Below are 21,742 nucleotides of genomic sequence, written 5' to 3' on the forward strand. Positions count from 1 at the left end.
GCCTTTGCCACCTTGCGCTGGATGGTGAATTCCAGCAGGTGATGATCACTGTCGCCCAGGTGGTCGAGCACCCGCAGCCCCCTCACCAGGTCGTCACCTGTGGCCAGCACTAGGTCCAACAAGGCATCTCCCCTGGTGGGGCTGTGCACCTCCTGGGTTAGATGGAGGTCCTGTACTCTATCTAACAACCTACATGAGCAGTCAGATGTCCAGGAAGTTCAGGTCCCCCATGACTACCACATCCTTAGACTTCACTACCTCAGTGAACTGACCTAAGAATTCCTGGTCAAGCTCTTCCCCTGGTTGGGAGGTCTGTAGTAGATGCCCACCGTTAAGTCTCTTTCCCCTCGACTGCCTTGTACTTTAACCCAAAGCACCTCAGAGTATATTTTGTTTTTAGTTGCTGGAGTAAATGAAAATTCACTTCAGGAGTTACTTCAAACTTTCAACATTGTAAAACTAGTGGCAGAATTTGATGATCAGTTAGTACTGATTTTCTTGCATAATCATTTACTCTGATACTATGCTTTTCTTTTTATTTACCATTTTAATGGTGTCACTTTTGAGTGATTGATTTCTACAGATGTGCTGCTTCCCACATTGTCATACATTCATGAAATGATCAGTAAGTTGGTCTCTAATTTCCTCATCATCTCTCTCTACTTCATCATACTATACATTGAAAACAGTTCATCTTCATAGCATGTCCTCCCCAAAACCCCTCAGAAATCAGGTTTATCTAACTCCTTCAAGTCTTTTTGATCCCAGTAAGAAATGTTTTAATGAATAATTTGTAAAAACCATACACAAAAAACATCTTGCTGAAACACCAATGCCTTTGTAGGTTGTTACAGTACCACACACAATGGGCATGTATAGACAAAACGAGGGGCATACGTGCAAAACACTTGAAAGTGGGTTAAATGCTTTTGCACCACTTTAATAGTGTTGGTGTTTGCACGCATCAGCGGTGTATTGCACATTAATTCCAGCTGCTGTAGCACGTTCGGTGGCATAATGCACCTTAAATGACTTTGGGGCACAGCAAACTAAAACACCTCTGAGGAATTTTAGTTTGCTACCCCACAACCATAGCTCAAGGGCTGTGTAGGCAGCCCATGTAGGCAGCCTGGCAGCAGCCCAGGAAAGCAGGCTCCACTGTAGGAAAAAAAAAAAGGCAGAGTGCCAGATCTTTTTTTTTTTTTTTTTCCCTTGGAGCCTGCCTGCCTGCATGAGCCTGCATGACCCAGTCCTTCCCTCCTGGCTGCTGTGCCCTCCAGGACCACCCAAGACAGATGCCTTTGGGTGGGTGCTGCCTGGGGAGGTGGGGGTGGGGGGGCTGCTGCTGCCATGGACGGAAGCACCAGCTCCCTCCCTACCTGGCAGCCCAGGGACCACTCCGCCCACCAGCAGCTCGCCCTCCCCTCCCTGCCACTGGAGAGGCAAGTAAGACACGGGTGTATATGACACAGAAGTTTACTTTGCACGGGTGTTTTTAAAAACCTACCACTTCAATTTAGGGCTGCCATTTCATCTACACACTCCCTAAGACTCCCCAATGAATCAAAAACCTCTAAAACTTTAAAAATCTTTTTCTCTTGAAAATATCATTCCAAAATGACCCAAGAGCTCTAAAAAAAAGTATGCCTATCTTATTCCTTCTTCCACAACTTCTTTTAAACATTTACAAGCTGTTCCCTGCTCCCCTTCTAGGTACAAATGTAAGGAATAAGGGTTAGATTTTCAACAGCACCTAAATCCCTCAGATGTGCTGAGAATTACTGACTGAAATAGCATACACCAACAACTATCAACTGGGCGTGGTGGGGGTGTGGTCTGGCCCTGATCCAACCACAAGAAGGGAAAGGGGCATGGCCTGGCCCCATGAGGGGGAAAGGGGATGCAGCTGCCACATGGGACATGGGGTTTGGGAATTTGGCCATGGGGAAAATGGCCATGTTAATGATCTCTGCCCTCCCACTGCCAAATTTATGGATCTAGGGCCAGATGCAATGGCTCCATGGGCAACAGGTGGCCTGCTCGTTGGACGTTGAGTACTTCTGGGATAGAGGGTACAGCCAGTCTGGAATTTTTCAGAATAAAAAAAACAATTTTAACAGAAAATATTTTATTTTGATTCCCCCCCAACAAAAAAATAAAAATAAGGTAAGAATCGAGTATTTTAAGTAGTAGACCTAACATTAAATATATTACTTTGAGTCTATCTAACTTTAAACTGCATTCCCTGTTGTGGTATGTTGTCTCATGGGAATTATTATCCAGATACCTGAAGTTCCTATTTTCTCATGTGGGCTGGTATCCCTATCTAAATTACATTTCCCATGATGCAATGCAGGCTCACTGGAGAGACCATATCATTGTGCTCTATGAGGCTGTGTCCTACAATAGAGAAATACTTTCTAAAGCTGTACAGTAGCAAAAAAAATCAGATCTGTTCAAAAAATAGTAAAAAAAAATTACCTCAGGAATATCAAAATACAGTTTAACTACAAAAATGAGGAAGTTAAATATCAGGCATTTCTGAATCCATTTTCCATGGAAAAAACTGTATCTCCAATTTGATCCCAATTTGGGACAAAAACACAGGTTGAACTACTGAAATTCCTTATGGAATGGAATTACTGATTTTTTGCTCTGGCAGATCTGATAAACATGATTGAGCTCCTTAAGGCAGGGGCTGTCAGAGTCACCAGGTCTTGACCATGGGACTCTTTGTGGGCAGTTCCAGCCCCAAGCACAAAGTGGCTCTGGCAGCAGCAGCTCCAGCTGCAACCCAGTGCACATGGCAGTGATGGTGTTAGCAGCCCTGGCTCCCAAAGCATACTGCGTGCTGCATGCCCCATGCCAGAGCTAGAGCCAGAGCACAACTTCTGCAACATTCCTTGTGTCATGGCAGCAGCTCATAGGGCACATGGCAATAACAGTTCCAGCTTCAGCTCCAGTGCTGGCATGTGGCAGCAGCACAACCATCAGCCAAGAAGGTAGGACTGCTTTGGTGGTGATAGGCAGAGGGCTAGAGGGTGATCAAGTTTGTATCAGCCCTTGCTTGCCCTCCTGCAGCTGATGGCCATGTTCCCCAGGGCCCAAGAGTCCCAGGTTCTATGGCAGACCACTTCCCTGGGCATACCTCCCACTTCCAATAGACTGCTGATAGCCCAGCGGCCAGGTAGAGCAGCTCTGCAGACTGGATCCAGCTCTCAGGCTGCATGTTTGACACCCCTACCTTAGAGGGCAGTTGTATTTCCTCACTTATGTAAAATCCAGAGTAAACTATATATTATAAGGCTGTGCAAAATTTCGCTGGCTGTTTCATTTCAACATTGTTTCGACTCATTTTGAGGTTGAAACAGCACAATTTAAATAAAACACAGGGCTTTGAAATAGCCTTGAAACAAAATGAGGCTAGTTGAAATGTTGTGAAAGTCAAACGTTTTGACCATAGCGCTGGGGATGGGAAGTCAGTCCAGCTGGGCTATCTTCCCATCCCCAGTGCAAGATCTGGCCAGGGACAGGGAGTCATCCCAGCTGGGTTGTGTTTCCATCCCTGGCGCTAGATCAGCCCAAGATCCCTCAGCCCTGCCCCGGCCCGATCTAGCGTGGGGGATGGGGAGCCAGCCCAGCTAGGCTGAGTTCCCCTCCCCAGGACCACCATCATGCAGGCCTGACTCCCCAGCCCTGGCCCGATCTTGTGCCAGGGATGTCCCAGCCTGATCTACCTGGGAATGGGAACTCAACCCAGATTGGGAGAATTACCTATCCACCAGAGCTCCAGATATTCAAACCAAGAGCTTCTTGAATTTTACCCAGAAGCCATATTACACCCAGATTCCTTCCAAGCCATAAACATTATGCTTACATGTTTTATTGCTTTTGCATATAAATGACAGATATAGATAGAGGCTGCAATTTGCCCAAAGCACTTGAAGCAAGTTAAGCAATAGAGATTAAACTCACTGAGGGCCTGATCCTCAAGTCAGCCCTGTAGTGTAAGGCTCTAAGGTGAGGCAACACTATAAAGAGAGATATGTTTCAAAGGAAATGTCACTAATGAGCCTTTACAGAGATCTTAAGTCAAGACTTTTCAACCACCCTTTTTCTCCAGAAATGTCTATCCCAGAATATACAGAATGCCAAACATATTTAGGAGGGAAATGCTGTTTACATTCCACTATACCTGTGTCCAAGTTCATGTGCAATAGTGAATGCCAAGGGCAATCCAGAATCTTCATTAATATTACAGCTCCGGTGAGGTTGACACATACCAGACAGATGAGACAAACCCAAGGTTTCACAGGGACGATTCATGCCAGCACAAATGTCCTTCCTGCAAAACCAGTAAAGACTCACAGTTTAGAGAGTATAAAAAGTGTTTTGTCCTGCTTATGCCAGGTGGTAAACTCGTACTACATTAATGTTAGTGAGAATTTTAGGCAAAGGGTGGTACACCTAGCATTTATACTGGCATACTGTACTTAAGACTGTTATTCACCAGGACATACTTTTATTGTGATAGTGCCTAAATACTCTAATTGGGACAAGGGCCCATTTCTGCTGAGCTTTATAGAAACAAAGAGAGACGATGCAAGTCCTAAAAGCCTTTCATCCTGAGACCACAGACTAAATGGAAAAGATGGGGATACAAAAGAGAAGCAAATGAATGTGGTGAAGAAAAGGCATTTCTTTAGTAGTTACACGGAGTGCAGTAGACAGTTTTGTTTTCCCACTGGGATTATACAAGTAGGGGGGAGGAAACAGGAAGGGAACAGTATAGCCACTACTTGTCATCTGCCTAACTAGGATCAGGAGGCTGACTTGTAAACATCTAGGAGGTGCCTCTTAAAGAGGTACACCAAGCTCAATGCTCGGGTAGAATTACATCAAAGGAAGAGGAGGACAGTATAACTGTCAGGGTGACTTCTTTCCTCTCTATGGAAGGCGGCACTATACAGTGAAGACAATAGTGTTCCTCTCTCTTCTTAGGGCAATATCTTATCATAAAAGTAAGTGGTAAAAGTGTTTTTCAAAGGCAGTAAAACATGGCAACTGAATGTTATAGATGTTGAGGGGTTTCACACATATTCATCTGAATACTAACTGTTACAGCAGCTAAGATCCCCTGTTCCATTTAAACTGCACCCACATGTGGAAAAACCTTTAAAACTCCTGCCTATGACAGCATTCTGTATAGTAGAGACATTCATGTTGATTATTTGAAGTCTGAGAGGCTCATGCCTGGTAAAGATCACAGGGAGAATCTTTTAACATTAACCAAGGTATTTTACTGGATTAACTGAATAAATAGCACAAGTCCTAAAACTACTTCCATTTCAGTTCAGTTTCAAGTTTCTACTTAAATTTTTCCCCAGGTCTTTGCTTGCCTGGTCTCATACTACTTTTTAAAGTAAACTGAGTATATCATCTCATCTCATTAAGTCGTTGCAAGGGGCCTACGGATGGTTAGCAACTGATGTGCTATTTTAGAGGAAGCAATAATCTACAGAGCCTGGCTAAAAGGCCTTGCAGGCTTCTAAAGCCTATTCCGGTCTCTCCTTTGTTTTCTCAGCCAGCAGGGCAGGATTGCTGCTCCAGTGCTAGCACCAAACAACTGAGTTCTGAAGCCAGTAAACCCTGTAATCAAAAGGCTTAGTTATTCTGTTTTCATCTCTTTAAACCAGTGTAAAAGCATATATTTAAAAAAATCTGTTTTTACTCTGGGTTGGAAGAGCTATTATAGTGACTCAGAAGTTACTAAAATGTGCCTCTCAACCTTGTGCCTCAGTATGGTATCTAGCAAAATGGCGATTTTTGCTGCCATCTCCTGTGGTGTATCTAGGTAATGCATTACGTGGACAAGGGCCCTACAGCTGACTGTGGGAGGTCCCTTGTCACCCCCAGGTTCAATAGGATTTGGCTTTGGGTGGGGAGGGGAAGGGTAGTTGATTGTAGCTGTGTTTGTGTAAGGACATAGGCAGACAAGGTTCTTTGGGTAGAAGTGATTTCTTGTATTAGACCAACCGAGGGGAAGGGGAATCACTCTTGATCTTAGCTCCTCAACTCTGGAACATCCTCTCAAAAGGAACACTAGAGGAGGTCCCAGCTCAATAATGGGAGGTTAATTTATAAAGCCTGTTCATTTGAGCAGATATATTATGAAGCATTTTGTGATGCCTGCCTTTGTTCTCATTCTTATTTTTATTTTTTGGACTTGCTGATCACTTTTTTTTTATTCCGTGTCAATTAGAAATTGTTTCCCTTTGCCTGATGGTCTTGTTGAGCTAAAAATTGCCTTTTTGCCAAATAGTTGTTTCAGTCAGGGTTCTACATAGGCTCATTGAGTCTTTTGCTTTTAATCTAATGTTTCACATTGTTTTTATTATGTGGTAAGAATGCTGCCAGTTTTTTCACAAAAATAATTTAATTCCTGGAAAATGCAGTTCCAGGGTAACAAAGCTATTCACTAATTTGGCTTGAGTTCAGCTGATGGTTTCAAGCAGAAAAAATGTTTCAGAAAAATCTTTTTCTACATCTTAAAATGCTTTTTTTCAACATTCCCTATGATCCTATTAAATTAAATATTCCAAATTGTAATTTGGAAGTGATATTTCAAAGCCATTTTAATGAAAATGAAATTAGAATTGTAGGGTTGGAAGGGACTCAAGGATCAGCTAGTCCAGGTGCATGCAATACTCTAGCTGAGGCCGAAGTAGTAGAGTGGTACAATGACCTCCCATGTTTTACATACTATGTTCCTGTTGTTAATGCAGCCCAAAGTGCTCTTGCTTTTTTTGGCAATGACATCACATTGCTGGCTTTAGTTAACTCTGTCATGCACCAAAATCCCCCTTGGCAGGAGTCAATTTTTATTGGTAAATGTCAATACGTATCAATTTTTACCTCACACTCACAGATGGATGAAAAAATATTTCCATTGTTAATAATCAACATTTATAGAAAGGGGATGTAAGAATTGGTTGCTGCTGCAGTGCCCGGGAGGCTTTCACTGAGCAGTGGCTGCAGGTGGAGGGAGGTGGGCTGGGGGGGGTGCGTGTGCATGTGTGTGTGCACGCGCGCGCGTGTGTGTCCCTGCCCCCTCAGGGTGCTAGCCAGCCAGGCCCTCCCTTGCAAACTCAGGCAGGAGCTGGTACAGGCAGAATAAGCCCCTGGCTGCAAGGGGCAGATGTGGTTCCAGCGGCCAGAGGTTTCCTTGCTGGGGAGTGAGGCAGGGGGGCAGCAAGCACCATGGGACAAAGGAAAGCGGGCTCTGAGTTTAGTGACTCTTTCTACAGGGACTGGACAGCGAACTGAGTCTGGCAGCACAGCAACTTCCCCTGCACAGGCTGTGTGCTGGGCTGGAGGAAGAAGTGAGCATATTTGTGTGTGCGTGTCTGTGTGTGCACGCGCACCCCCCACACCCTTAATTTCATGCAATCCTGGACATTTAAATTGATAAAAATCAAAATAAATGCTTAAAAATAAACATTGATTTTAGCTGTCAAAAGTATTAAAAAATTAAAATTAAATCCTGCCAAAGCAGCCTGTGTTTCTCTCAGCAATGCTACTGCTAACCAATCATCTTCCATTCTGTATTTGGACATTTGTTTTTCTTCCCTATGTGGAGCACTTCATATTTCATCAAATCATTGAAAAACAGGGCTGGAAGGGACTCTCAAGAGGTCACCTAATCCAACCCCCTGCTCAAGGCAGGATTAACCCTTTCTACAATATTCCAGCCCAGTGTTTGTCTAACTCATTCTTAAAATCTCCCAGTTGTTCTAGATCGCCTGTTCTGATGTTTAACCACCCCCAAAGTGAGAGAGTTCTTCCTAATATTCAACCTAAATTTCCCTTGCTGTAATTTAAGATCATCACTCCTTGTCCTGTCCCCTGCAGCCACAGAGAACTGTTTAGCACCATCTTCTCTATAACTACCCTTCGGGTATTTTAAGACTGTTCTCAAACCCCTTCTTAAAGTTCTGTTCTCCAGACTAAATAACCCCAGTTCTTCCCACCTTCTCTCATAAGTTTCTGAGACCTCTAATATTTTTTGTTGCTCTCTGCTGAACCCTTTCCAATTTGCCTGCATCTTTGTTTTTCCTGGACTTCATACTTTTGTCTTGTGCCCAGTAGTCAAAATCCCTTAGAATTCAACTTGTATCAGGAGACTGCAAGTCCTTCTAGTTTTGTATCATCTGCAAACTTGATGTGAAAGCTCTCTATCCCTGCATCCATATCAATAATAAAGATGTTAAATGCCACTGGACCCAGAACAGATCCCTATGGAACCCCAGTTGAAACATCCTGCCATTCTGACATTAATACATTTAGAATTATTTTCTGTTTGCATTTATTCAACCTGTTATTTATCCACCTAACAGTGATTTTGCCTTGAATTATTTGAATCTCTGCTCCTCAGCCCACATTTCTCTAATTTACTTATGAGAATGTCATCTATCAAAACCCTGTTGAAGTCCAAGTATATTATTTCCATTGCATTCACCTAATCCAAATTTAAGGCCCCGTCAAAAAGGGAAATCAGGTTAGTTTGGCATGATTTGTTTCAGGAAATCTATGTTGGGTCCTAGTGATAATTCCTTCCTCCTCCAGCTGCTTACTAATTAACTGTTTTTGTAATTTATTCCAGTAACTTCCTAGGTAGTAAAGTCAGAATGACTGGTCTATAATCCCCCGGATCTTCCTTTCTGAAGATAGGTACTATGCTAGCCCACCTCCAGTCCTCCAGAATCTTGCCTTTTTTGCCATCCATGACTTTTTGCCAACCGCTCTAAGATTAACAGTTTGTTTCTAGTAGAACCAATTCATTTGGTCAACCTGAAATGAAATAGTTTGGGATTTTCATTTCAGTGAGGAAAAACAAACTTTTTTCACTCCACATCAATCTGAAATAAAGGTGCACTGATACTTTGGTCCAATATCAGACTGGTATCAATATAAAGAAAACTAGCTATATCAGAAATAGCCTGATGTGGCCGATAATTTGGCCAATAAATGCTCATGTGTGCGTGCAGCTGCAGCATAGTACTCAGAAGTCAAGGAGAAGAGCCCAGCAGCATGGAGAGCAACATGCAGCTGGTAAATAAGTTGTGGTGGAAGAGAGGGAAGAGACATGGGGGGTCAGATCAATGCCCCCCATGGTGACAGAGGGACTGGGGCAGGTGCTGCCCAGCCAGGGCAGAGCAAGTCGCAGGACGGAGCCCTGGCTTGTCGGGGGAGGGATGGTGGCTCCTGCTGCTCCGCGCACCCCAGGGGGGCATAGGGGGGTGCCCCTTGCATCTGCATGGGGCCGAGCAGGGCGGATGGGCTGCAGCTATGGGACAGAGCTGGGGCTATGCCAGGCTCTTCTCAGTGGGGGCTGGGCTCAGGGCAGGGACTGTGGAGGGGCTGTAGCCACCCCAAATTTTGCTGTAGCCCCAATCCCAGTACCACCGCCACCCACCCAGCACAGCCCTGGCTCAATGCCTCACCTCCATCCATGCACTGGGAAGAGCCAGGGCTGCGCCAGGCGGGCATCAGCACTGGAAGCAGGGCTACAGCAAAATTTGGGGTGGCTGCAGCCCTCTCTGTAGCCCTGGCTCAGAGACCAGCCCCCAACAAGAAGAGCCCGGCACAGCTCCAGCTCCAGTCCACAGCTGCAGCCCGTCCGCCCCGCCCCGCCCCACCCCACCCAGATCTGAGGGCACCCCCCCATCCCGCATGTCCTCCCAGGGTGCACGCAGTGGCAGGGGCTGCCCCCCCTCCTTTACAATAGGTGGTTCCATCTTGTGCCCCGTTCCAGCTGGGCAGTGACTGTCCCTGCCCCCTCCCTCACCATGGGAGCATTGATCTGCGCCCCGCCATGCCTCTTCCCTTCCCCCTCCCCTTCCACCACAATGGACTTACCAGCTGCACACAGCTGTATTGGAAATTGGATCGGTATTGGTGATATGCTTCCTTAAAAATTGGCTATCAGTATTGGCCCCAAAATCTCTATTGGTGTACCCCTAATCCGAAAAGAATGTTTTTTTCTTTTAATGAATTCACCAACAATAAGATTGTATGTGGTGATTTGATACTAAATTATAAGGACATTAAAGTATGCAATGTGTTATTAACACACAAAATGAAAACTTGCAAATAATGTCACAAATCACTGTTAATTAAATTACTTTTCAACAACTTACACTAACCATTACTAGCATTATTGTTATACAGGTCACAAACCAGAGAGTCCAGTTTATGCAACAAGCAAACAAACAGGATCAAATGCATTTGGCTTTGAATTTGCTTTTACTGGGGGAAAAACAACTCATCCTCTGGACAAAGGGAAAAGTGTTGATCTTAAAAGGCCAAGGATACTTTATTTTGTATGACAGGATAAGGTTCTGACCCTGCAAATATACATGCAAATATTTACCTTTAGACATGTGAACAGACCTATTGAGTTTGCAGGCTCAAAGCTGATCTGTCTGCTAAATATCAATAAGAAATGCATGATGGTCTCAGAATGTATCCGTTGTTCAAAAGAGAAAGGGTGGTCATATGGATAAGGCAATGAAATGGAGCTGTGCTCTCTGCCACATATTTCCTGTGTAAGGTAAATCATAGATTTCATAGACATGAGGGCTGGAAGGGACCTTGGAAGATCATCGAGTCCAGCCCCCTGCCCAGGGGCAGGAAGTCAGCTAAGGTCAAAGGACCCCAGCAAGACAGGTGTCCAAATGTTTCCTAAAAGAGTCCAGAGTATGTTCTTGCAAGTGATCTAATCCCTCTGTACCTCAGTTCTTGATCTACATACAAGAGAAAAAGAATACTTTTTTATCACACTGTTTGTCTTCTTTCTTTAAATTCTTAAGTACCAAATTCTTATGTACTATTTGTTAATCCAGCATCTAACACAACCTTGGCTGACCTTGGTTGAAATTGGTAGGTTCTGCCATAATACAAAAGAAAGCATAACATAGCAAATGTTTGCTATATGAGGGGAGAGAGGAATGGACAGAAAAACAAGTTTCAAAGCTGTATACGTAAGTAATTACACAAACAATGTTAGAGTCACAAGTGAGAATGTGTGCTATTAGGGCTTGTGCATTCATTTAACCAAAACAATGTAATAGGACTTCTCCAACAAATAGAAAGCAAGCAACTCAGCTCATCTAGTGATTATTCATCAATAACTGGCTGAGAATTTTTTTTTTATATCTTCATAGTTTCTGAAAAAATGTTGATTTTTCAACAATAAATCAGAAGTAACCATAATCTCATGGGGCGCTTGTACATGTGATGATGAGGCCATGTACACGTGACAAAAAGTGATGAGAAATTGCTATTTGCCTAATGTAATGGCATCACCATGTACACATGCATGATTTTTTTCATGACAAAATTTCTTTGAATGTGGCAACTTAGACCACCTCTGATGTATTTTAGTTTGATCTGGGCAAATTAAAAAGAATCAGTCATGTGTATGTGTCACACAGCTCCTGCTGCCTCCCTGTGCTGCCCCAGGAACAGGCTGGGCTGGCTTGCCTTGGAGCAGTGTGGGAAGGTGGCAGGAGGGCAGTTGGCTGTGCTGCTAGCCAGAGAAAGTTACGAGGATGGTGCACAGGGCACTGGAAGCTCAGGCATGCTCAGGGAAGCTCAGGCTTGACAGGCTTCCAGCATCCCATGCACTGTCCCTGCTGCCTTCTTCAGCTGCCAACAAACCTAGTCACAGGCCGCAGGAAGGTGACAGGAACAGTGCACGAGGTGCTGGAAGCCCATCAAGCCTGAACTTTCACGAGCAGGCCCGGGCTTCCAGCACCCCATGCACCATTAGATTGGGTCAGGTGTTGCCTGTGAGCTGGGGCAGCACCCACACACCAGCACTCTGCCCAGGCAGCCCTGAGGGTCGCTGCCACCATGGAGGGAAGGACTTCCCCCCACACTGCACTCAGGGGCTGAATGAGAAAAAACAAATTAAAGTGATGAGGGGCCCAATCCTTTTTCTTTTCTCAAGTAGCCTGTCTGCATGGCTGGGGATGAGCTACCAGCAGCCCCTGAGCTGTGGGGAGGGGTCCAGTCCTTCCCTCCATGGTGGTGGCACCCCCAGGTGCTGCTCCTAACACAGGCTCAGGGAAGAACTGGATCCAGCAGGTGCTGCCTCCGCGCTGGGGCAGTACCTATGTAGCTACCACCCTGCCTGGGTGGCCCCAAGGAGCACCGCCACTGCGGAGGGAAGGACGGGCCCCTCCACATCTCAGGGGTTGATGGCAGCTCTCTTCCAAGCTGTGGGAGAAGTGGGTATGCTCCATGAGAAAAAAAAAAGATCTGGCCCCTTGCTGTTCTTTTGGTGGGGGGGGTTTCGGCAGAGCTTGCCCATGGCCAAGGGGAGGGAGAGAGGGCAGGGTGGTGAGCTGAGCTGCTGGTGGGTCATCACTGTTCCATAATAGTGATGGAAGCCCTTAAATTAAAACATTTTTTCACAATTAAAAATCCACCAATTAAAATCCCACCATTTTCAATTTCAGGGAACTAACCCCCTTCCTCATACATATAAGCACCCATGGATATTCAACAGACACAAAAAGCAACTCAGTCCTTCAGGCACAAGTTCATTGGGATGAATATTTACTGAACTTTAAAGGCAACTGGAATTAGATGGTGTGCACTGTTTATGCCTTGAAATGAACATAATGGATGATGCCTCCCACTATGAAATGCAATTCAAAAGACACCATTGAGATTTTTTTTTATATCTACAACCATGTAACTTGAGAGGCTGAAAATGAATTACATGGTCCTAGTAACAAAATATCCATCTATTCTGAGGAATCACAGGGTTCTGCAATTATAGGGCTGCTCATCTGTACACTGGGCTGGGCTGGCATTTTTCCTGGAAGGAAAGAACATAATCATAGCATTTGGTAGTGCCGAGGTGATTTTGTTGCCATGATGGCCCAGGAAATATATGAGAAGCAATGATTCCGGTGGGTGATATCTTTAACTGAACGGCATGGCTGGGTACTAATGCCTGAGGAAGGGCCCTGAGGTGCTGTAGCAGGGCACAGGGCTGTGCCTCCTCCTTTAAGGGAGCAAACAGCTTGTGAGGCTGCTTGCAGTTGGTGCAGGGAGCTGATGAGGGGCTCACCTGATGGGAACAGGGCTCAGGCTGGAGCTATACAAGTTCAGAGCCTGAGCCACTTGGTGGTCTCTCCTTGGCAGCCACAAAGTAAGGAGCTCTGGGCAGAAGGGTTCCTGAAAAGAGTGCAACTTAGAAACAACTCCACAGGCTTGGGAGCAGAGGCAAGCCCCCTGGTCAGAGAAGGACTGAGTTTTTACTGGCAAGTGGCCTTTGTTTTATTTTGAGCCCACAGAGGGTCCTGGTGCCCAGAGAAGGGCTGCATGCAGGACCGGGGGTTCAGGAGCCTAGAGAAGGGGCACCACACAGGATTAGAGAGACGAGGAGGAGATGGTGTAAGGTACCAGGGGGGTCCAAAGGCCCGAGGGGGGCAAGTGTATGAATAGACAACATCATAGAGTGAACACCCGTAAGGCTTAGGGCATGGTGTAGGGGAGGTAAGAAGCCATGCAAGGAGCCCTTAAGGTGCCCGGTGCCCGGCAGGGGTACAGACAGGCTGAGAGGGCCTGCTAGCCTGGGGGGCACTAGACTGAGGGGACCCAGGAGAGGCCCAGCGAGGATCAACACAGGCTTGGGCTCGTGTAGAGCCCACAGGCAGCCTCCCTTTTATAACCTTCATTAAGAGCAAGGTGGTGGGCAAGATTCGAGGGAAAGGCTGCAGCTGAGCCTGAGGCAGGCAGAGGCATCATGGCCACCCCTGGGACCTCAACGTATTACAGTGCCTGAAAACTTGCCTGTCTATCCCAGCCATGCAGTTGGTTCAAAAAAAGTTACTATGAACATAGCGTTCAGTGAGAGAGAAAGACCTAAACTGGAGAACTAGGGTTTTGTGCCTCTCAAATTATTGAGCTCTGGGGACACTGAGGCTTCATAGATCAGTTCCCTAGCCAATGGTCCATCTCTAACAAAAACCGCATGTACATGTATGAAGAATTATATGTATTTTGAGATGTAGCCATCCTTTAAAAATGCACAGAAGGGCAATTTTAGCACTTTCCAACCTTGACAACATTCATTAATCTATAACACATCATATAGCTCATCTGCTACAAAGTGTGATATACTAGTGTAAAGTAATTTTTATACTAACATTGTCATTAAGAAATGACGCATCTTTATTGGGTCTTATACTTTATAGGATAACTTGCAGTGTGAACAAAAGGAGGACAGTAGCCTATAAAGATATTATCTGAAAGAAAATGTGTAAGATAATATTTGGCAGCTTGTCTCCAGGTTTGTGGATGTACCTAGTTATAAGGACGGCCACATCATGGTGTATAGGGTTGACATCACTTTTAGGGTTGATGCTCTTCTGCCATTTACAGAAGCTGGCTAATGTCTTATCTGCATGATGAACAATTTTCAAACCTTGCTATAGGAAAAAGAAAGAAAATATTATGCATTTGCCAAAGCACAGCAGCAATGTTAATTATGAAGCTCGCTGAAGTCACTGAAATGTAGCTGATTATGCTTTTGCCAGAAGCAAAAACCATCATTAGAAGTAATGACAGCTATTTGTCTAACAGCCTGAACATTAAGCTGAAACTTTGTCATTTTTGCAACTAGTGAAATGAAAGGGGGGATAACAAAAATCAAAAGAAGAAATTAGCGGTTTTTTTGCAAGTGGCTTTCATAAAACTAAACTATCAATTGCTTTTTTTCAGAAATGACATTTTATTTTCTCCTTGGAAGTGAGTATTCATCTTGACACAGAGAAGATGTAGATTAATTTGCTGCCAATTTGATGCTTATGTTTGTCACTCCTGATGTGTCAGGAACAAGCTCATGATCAGGTAACATTTTTAACATGTAAGGATACATTTCCTTCATACCATGTGTTAGAAATTTCTACAAAAAATGAAGAGCAGTCATAGAAAAGGTTTCTTCCTCATCTTATAACTGCATACAATCAACATAAGATGAATAAACGAAGTAGTGAAGCGAAATAAACTCTTTCAAGGTGGAGTACCAGGTTCAGCAGGGGACAGCAGTAGCAGTGGGCAGTTTCCTCTTCCTGCACTTGCTCCCTCTCACCATCCTACCCATGTCCCCCACTGGACAGGACATAGCACTGGAAGGAAGAACATGTCCCTGCTGTTGCTGTTCCTGGCTGATGCAGACATGGAGGAAGCCCCAGAGCCACTCCTGCCCTACTCCAACTGAGGTCTGTGGGGAGTGGCTATGTCAGGAACTGGGCTTGTCCATGGACAGCTACATCAGCACACAGGATCTTTCTTCTAGTGCTTGCTCCTGGCCAGCACTGGATACTTGGTGGGGAGGGGTGGAGAGGGAATAGGTGCTGGAAGAAGGAACCCATTCACTGCCACCATTGCCTCTGGTCTGGCCAAGTCCAGCTCACTATGCAACTATTCCCCACATCCCCTGGCTGGAGCAGCACAGGAGTGGCTCTAGGGAATCCCCCACATGCATGTCAGCCAGAGACAGCAGAAGCAGGCAAGCAAAGAGGTGGGTCTTGCCTTCACATGCTTGCTTTCTGCCCAGCTCCCAAGTGTTTTCTGATGGCCCAGGAGCTCCTGGCCTAGGAGATCCAGCAACACCTCGCTTCCATCTCCCCATGGCCTGAGGGGCAGTGTGCCACACCCTCCTTGAGTAAATCCTGGATCCACCCATGGCCTCAGGTAAGGTTATGCAACTAGACTGCAGATGATTCCTGTACACTTGAATTTCTGCTCCTTATCAGGTGGCCCAGAAATCTGAAGATACTGAAGAGATTCTCTCCCCCCACCACCCCAAAACAGCCTATGATTTGGACATATTATCTGAATTTGCTTTGAGGAGTTTGTACACCAGCACCTGAAGCTGTGAGCTAAGTGACGTGCCACAAAGCACAGCATTTAGCCTTTAAACAGCTACACCAAAATTAACAGATTAATACAGGAGTCGAATGGATGATAACTTTTATACAAGCCATGGTTTTTCCAAGCCATCATTTCTCACCTCCTCCAAAAAGCATGCCAAGATCTTCCCTCAGTGCAAATTTCTTAATTGTAAAGCTGGGAGAAACAAAATCTTACCTCTTCCTCCTCAAGAAGAATAAGCCGGACCAGCACGATGTGGATTGCATTGCCAATGCTTGGATCATGGAATAACCCCGTGACCTGTGCCAGAGCCAGGAGGTATGAAATTAACTGATTCCTCTATAGCAAGACAAAGCTTTAGAGAGAAAATATGTGGTTTATTGCAAGCACCATTCCCTCCTCGTTTTCTTCTCCTGCACATTATTCAGAGAAGGTTTACTTTGCATTGTGAATGCTAATAACTATGGCGAACTAGCGCAGAGGGCAGCCCAGCCAAAGAATCAAAATCCAGCAGCTCACAGAAACATTAAGGTATTAAGCAGCAAACCTTAGATCTTGTATTAAAATATTTTAACATAATTTTTATTTAAAAATATGATAATATGAGTAGTTGCCCTGCAACACGTCATCATTTACCACAGTGCAAAATTGGTGTAAAACATTACCAAAGTGTGGTGGAACTTTTATATCCACTTTATACAGCCATCTACTTAAATTGCGATGTGATAGCGAATCAGACCTTAACTGGAGCATCTACAGGATTCTGCTGCATGAAAGGGAAGGGAAGAAATCAATGCTAGACAAATGGAAAGATATCGACAGTGGAGTATCCCTAGTATGGAAGTAGAGGTTAAAACTAATGACAACGATTAAAACACGTGCACACACAGATGGAACTAGACAAAAAATGGCAAAGGAAGGATGAAGAACTGAATTCTGTGTGACTTCTTGACCCAAATAATGAGCTGTGCCCTGTATCACAGTCTGTGAATAGCCAGGTAGAAACAGAATTATGACAGAAAGGAACAAAAAAAATTTTTTTTTTAAATTGCACATACAACTGTGGACCTATGAGATTGAGAAGAGAGAGCTTCATCATGAGGAGAAAAATCATGCATAGCTAAAACTGAACAAATACAATTTTTTGGGTGGTAGATGATGAAAGGGAAAAAAGTCACAAGAACGTTACTGCTAAAAAGAAAAGATGGAGTAACAGTGAGGATCATTATTCCTCACTGTATAATTGTATGCACTATATAATTGTATGCAGATAATTGTATGCATTATCCTGCATACAATGCTGACTCAAAATTCTTCAAAAGTCTTCAATAGAAAAAGAATTACTTACTTATAAAAGTTTCTTCCTAGCAAGGGACTGTCAGTCTGAAAGTTTTATTTAGGCAATGTAATACCAAAATATAATATACTTCTAGTTTTTTCAGAAAGGCAGAAACTCTCTGAGGCTATTAGAGTTAGACCTCTCTGAGGTCACATTTCGTATTTGGTACCATTCAGTACATATATACATTATTATTCCCCTGAAACACCTACCAAATGCATCGTCCCAGTACAGAGCAAATGCAGAATCAAAACACGCTGACAAATTTTGAATTCTCTGTCAATCTAATAGAGAAAACAGACCTTGAATCATAAAAATCCTGAAATCTGGATTGATGTGAATTTTGAGGCCTACTTCATTTTCATCTTCCTCCCAAAATCCCTTCTCTAACAATTATTTCCACAGAATGTAATGAGAACAGACCACAAACCCTTGCAGGCAAAATCTGACATTAGGAAACAGTTTCATTATGAACTGAAAACAAAAAATGAGGTTTGAGATTAAAAGAGCTTGCTAATAGGGAATAAAGGCAGATGTATTTTTTCTCATATTTCAGCCCTGATTCTGGGTTACATCAATTTCCATTTAGTATCTGCTTTTCTGAACATGCATATTAGGAGTTATATCTTTTGACTCCAAGTTGGTGATAAATATTGTACGGAAAAAATCCCCAGTTTCCATTTCTCAAGTGCTGTCACATGTTATTTCCTCTCATGGTCATGTGTTATTTTCCTCTAATTGTTGCTAGAAAGGAAAATAAGGCATTGAAAGTGAAGGTTGTTTATATCTTTATGTGGCTATAATTTCTATGTAAATTACATGGAAAACCTGACCTACAATAATGAAACTAAGGACGAGATACTATGAACTTTTATAGAATAGAACCTTACCCAGCAAGTTGCTTCAGGTGATAGACAGATGTAACAACTGTGTCAATATTAAAGGACAACAATAAGCTGCTATGATGCAACTATTACATCTCCATGACTGTGTAGCGCTGCAGAAGGGGGCCGAAGGCATTGTCCAGAGCACTCTTCTACCTTCTCATTGAAGCTGGTCCACTGCACCTTACTTTTACTATATGAAAGAATAAATGGTAGTGGGATATTTCTGTCTTATCAGGAGCGGGTGTGGGCTAAAGCCCAGAGCCCCCTTCCCTTCCAGGGCAGCAGTCACCTCACTGAGCCACACACCCTCTGGCTTGTTTTTCCTCCTTACCCCATATGTCTTCCCCTCCTGGCTGCCAAGTGAGTGCTCTCCAACACTAGGGACAGAAGTTACACATAAACTGGTTTAAGTGATCAGACACTGGTTAAAACACCTAACAGAATAGAAGTTCAGTGCACATAAACCAATTTTAAAACTGGTTGAAACTGATTTAAGATAAACCTGGTTGAATGTAGCATCAGACTTAACTGATTTAGGTCAAAGCGTTTTATGCAACTTCTGCCCCAGACCCCTTCCTGGTTCAAGTTAAATCCGAGTCCCCCAGCATCCCAGCATTTTGCAGCCCTGGGTTGGGCTGGGCTGGGCTGGGCTATCTGCTCCAGAGAACAGGGCTGGCCCCGCCCCTCTGGTCTCTAGCCAGAGCAGTGAGGGGTGGCTTACTGGCCTCACTGGCTGGCTCACTGCCCACCCCCACACCACTCAGGCAAACCCCAGCTGGAGTCTAGGGCCAGGGAGGGAGGCTAAACTTCTCTTCCCCCAAGTACGGAGCTGCCCTGACTTGCTAAACTTACTGCTGGCTGTGACTGTGAATTACAAATCCAAAAGGTACTTGGAAGCAGGAAGAGGAAGTGATGAGCAGTCCTGCAGAGTCTTGCTACTGTGATTGTGGACTGCAAATCCCAGTGACCTTGGGGGCAGCAAGAAGAGGAAGCAAATACATACCCCATGTTGGCTACATACTAAAGCCATGCTATAGTGCCCCCTGGCTTTTAGCTTGAGTCACTGCAGTCATGTGGCTGCATTTCCTGAATCAAAAGTGAATGCCTGTTCATTTGCTTATTGGTTTAATATTTGCAGCTTCGACTTATGTATGCCTGGGCAATTCTGTTTTCCCTATGCTGCTCTACAGCTCAAGTGTGGCTTGCTGTTCATGCTCAGTAGATTAGCATGGGGTGTGCAGAATACCACTGTGCATAAGTGACAACAATGGCAATTATATGAATGCATATGGGAGACTTAAATGCATAATCAGAAAATAGGCTCTGGGCCAAAGTGACTGTCCAAGGTCACATGCATTGGCAACCTTATGAACATAGCTCCAGGCTCCCAATTCCCCATCCAGATCTCAGTCCACTGGACCACATTGGTTCTCAACATGTCTAAGATATTGGAACTTATGCTTCACTCTCTATTTTACTCATAGTTTTTAAAATCGTGTTACATTGTAGCATCAGGAGAAGTCTGACTAGTGCTGGCTGCTGCTCCATAGAAGTAAGATAGCACCATGAGTTTAGAATATTTTTTGTACAACCACAAGTAGCATACACTTTTTTTTCTTTAAGAGAAAGCTTTGGTTCAGTAGAAACCAAATCTCTTGTAGGGGATGAAGATTAATGCAGCATGGTGGATCTGGCTTAGCAGCCAGGAACGTGGATAATGAGATGAAGAAAAAGACGGAAAAGATGTTCTCAAATGACTACTCAAGGCAAATGCAGAATGATCCATAGACAGTTTCTCAAGATATTCCTACTTTTCATGGGAATAAATACATTTTGAAGCACACTATCTGAGGATATATTTGAATTTATACTTATTTTACATTTTAATTTATATTTTTGTTACGTGTGGGAGAAAGCACAATTGGTCCGAAAAAAATATCAGTGGTTGATATGAGCAAGAATTTGAAGGAAAAAAAAGTGATTGTAGCAAGGTTCATGTTCCAGAGGTGGCTGTGACACCCCCTGGTGACCACGCAGCCCTTACCCTGCTCCAGCTCTAGGGTGCCCTCCCTTTCTCATGTGTCTGCCATGCCTTGATGCATTTGTTTGACTGAAAGGGAGGCTGCCTAAGGGTCCTAGGATGAGCCCCAGTTCTTCTAGCTGGCAGCAGGTCCCTCCTGGACCCCACTGGTTTCAGTTCTGCCCTTCTTGGGCTAACTGGGTCCTGATTTGCCTGTGTTCCCCCTGTCCTCCCCCCACCCCCTGGGGTACCTGTAGTCTTAAGGGCTATTACGTGGCTCCAACCACCCCTTACACCATGCCCATGCCTCCCAGAATTACCATGTGATCACTTCCTTGTTGGGGCCTCAGCCTTCTCAGCCTCTGCGCCTTTCCTCTGGCTGCAAGCCTCTAGTCTTGATGCATAGATTTGGGTCCCGCTATCTCAGCCTCAGCCCTGTCAGTCATTAGTATCTCTACCTGCTGTGTCCTTTGTGCTGGGTCCCTAGCCCCAATCTCACCCTTCTCTGGTACTGGGCTCCTAGCCCTGACTCCAACCTTCTCAGGCTGGGTCCCCTGGCCCAGCCTTTGCCCTTCCTGAACTGCTGGGCCCTGGCCCTAATTTTCATCTGTCAAGGCTGTGGGCCCTTGGCCCTGATTCTGCCCTTCCCCATGGCCTGGTCTGGCTCTCACCTTTGCTAAGCCTCAGTCACTTTCTCCAATTTTCAGTCTTCTGGCAGGGCTGAAGACAGCCCAGTGCCCTCAGGCACTATTGGGATCTCTGCCTTCCCCTGACAGTCAAAAAACCCAAACCATTGGTTAAAACTAAACTGAAATACATAAGCACTCTGGCTATAACTAACCTTAGACTCCTGGCTATATATACCAAAACTCCTATCCAGCCATGGGCCTCAGTCTGCTGCTAGCTCTCACTTACTGTCTCCAGGCATAGCATGCTCACAGTCCATCTCTCAGCAGAAGTCATCTCATGCAGAGTTCTTCCCTCTTCAGCCTCCCAGGCCAGATTGCCTGCCCTGGATCTGGCCCTAGCTTCTCTCTCTCCCAGGCCTTGCCCCTTTCCAGTCAGGTGACTCCATGGGGCTGGCCATACATTAGGCTTACCAACTGGTCTACACAGCAGCTTACTTATAGCAGTGCCTTGTCTCCCCTGCAGAGCTCCAGCCTACAGTCCTACTGTGAAGCAGCTATCACTGCCATAGGCTTCCTACTGCTCATTCAGGCATTGTTTTATTGTTCCCTATTAAGCACTTAGGGGGTGCCTATACAGGGAAATCCAGCATGTTGGAGCAGACTTGATTAATTGATTAATATAGAAGATTAATCAAGTCTGCTACAGCATGGAAATTTCCGCGCTCCAACAGGCTCCACTGTCATGTGTATCAGCATCCCCGTGCTGAAAAATAGCAGTGGGACGCTTTGAACTAAGGCTCATTCAATAAGTTTTAGTTCAAAATGCCCCACCACCATTTTTCAGTGCAGAGGCCCTGGTGCACATGACACTCAGGTGCTTTTTATTAGTGTGGCTTGCTAATGAAAGTGCCCC

General features: G+C 44.8%; 1 protein-coding gene across 3 annotated transcripts in view; it reads right to left on the reverse strand.

Annotated features, from left to right (window-relative positions):
- Positions 1-21,742, reverse strand: part of ADAMTS12 (ADAM metallopeptidase with thrombospondin type 1 motif 12) — a 344,985-nt gene that overhangs the window by 137,553 nt on the left and 185,690 nt on the right. For all 3 annotated transcript variants that reach the window (XR_002100368.1, XM_019531927.1, XM_019531926.1), the window contains exons 5-7: positions 16,171-16,254; positions 14,383-14,507; positions 4,196-4,345 (exon numbers count right to left, since the gene is read on the reverse strand). Coding sequence is in view for 2 of the 3 variants with exons in the window: in XM_019531927.1 (XP_019387472.1) it covers positions 4,196-4,345; positions 14,383-14,507; positions 16,171-16,254 (359 nt within the window). In the remaining variant the exon portion in view is untranslated. The remainder of the gene's footprint in view (positions 1-4,195; positions 4,346-14,382; positions 14,508-16,170; positions 16,255-21,742) is intronic.

This window comes from Crocodylus porosus, unplaced genomic scaffold, assembly GCF_001723895.1.
Source record: "Crocodylus porosus isolate Cpor-Errol unplaced genomic scaffold, CroPor_comp1, whole genome shotgun sequence".
In the NCBI taxonomy this organism is placed as follows: Eukaryota; Metazoa; Chordata; order Crocodylia; family Crocodylidae; genus Crocodylus; species Crocodylus porosus.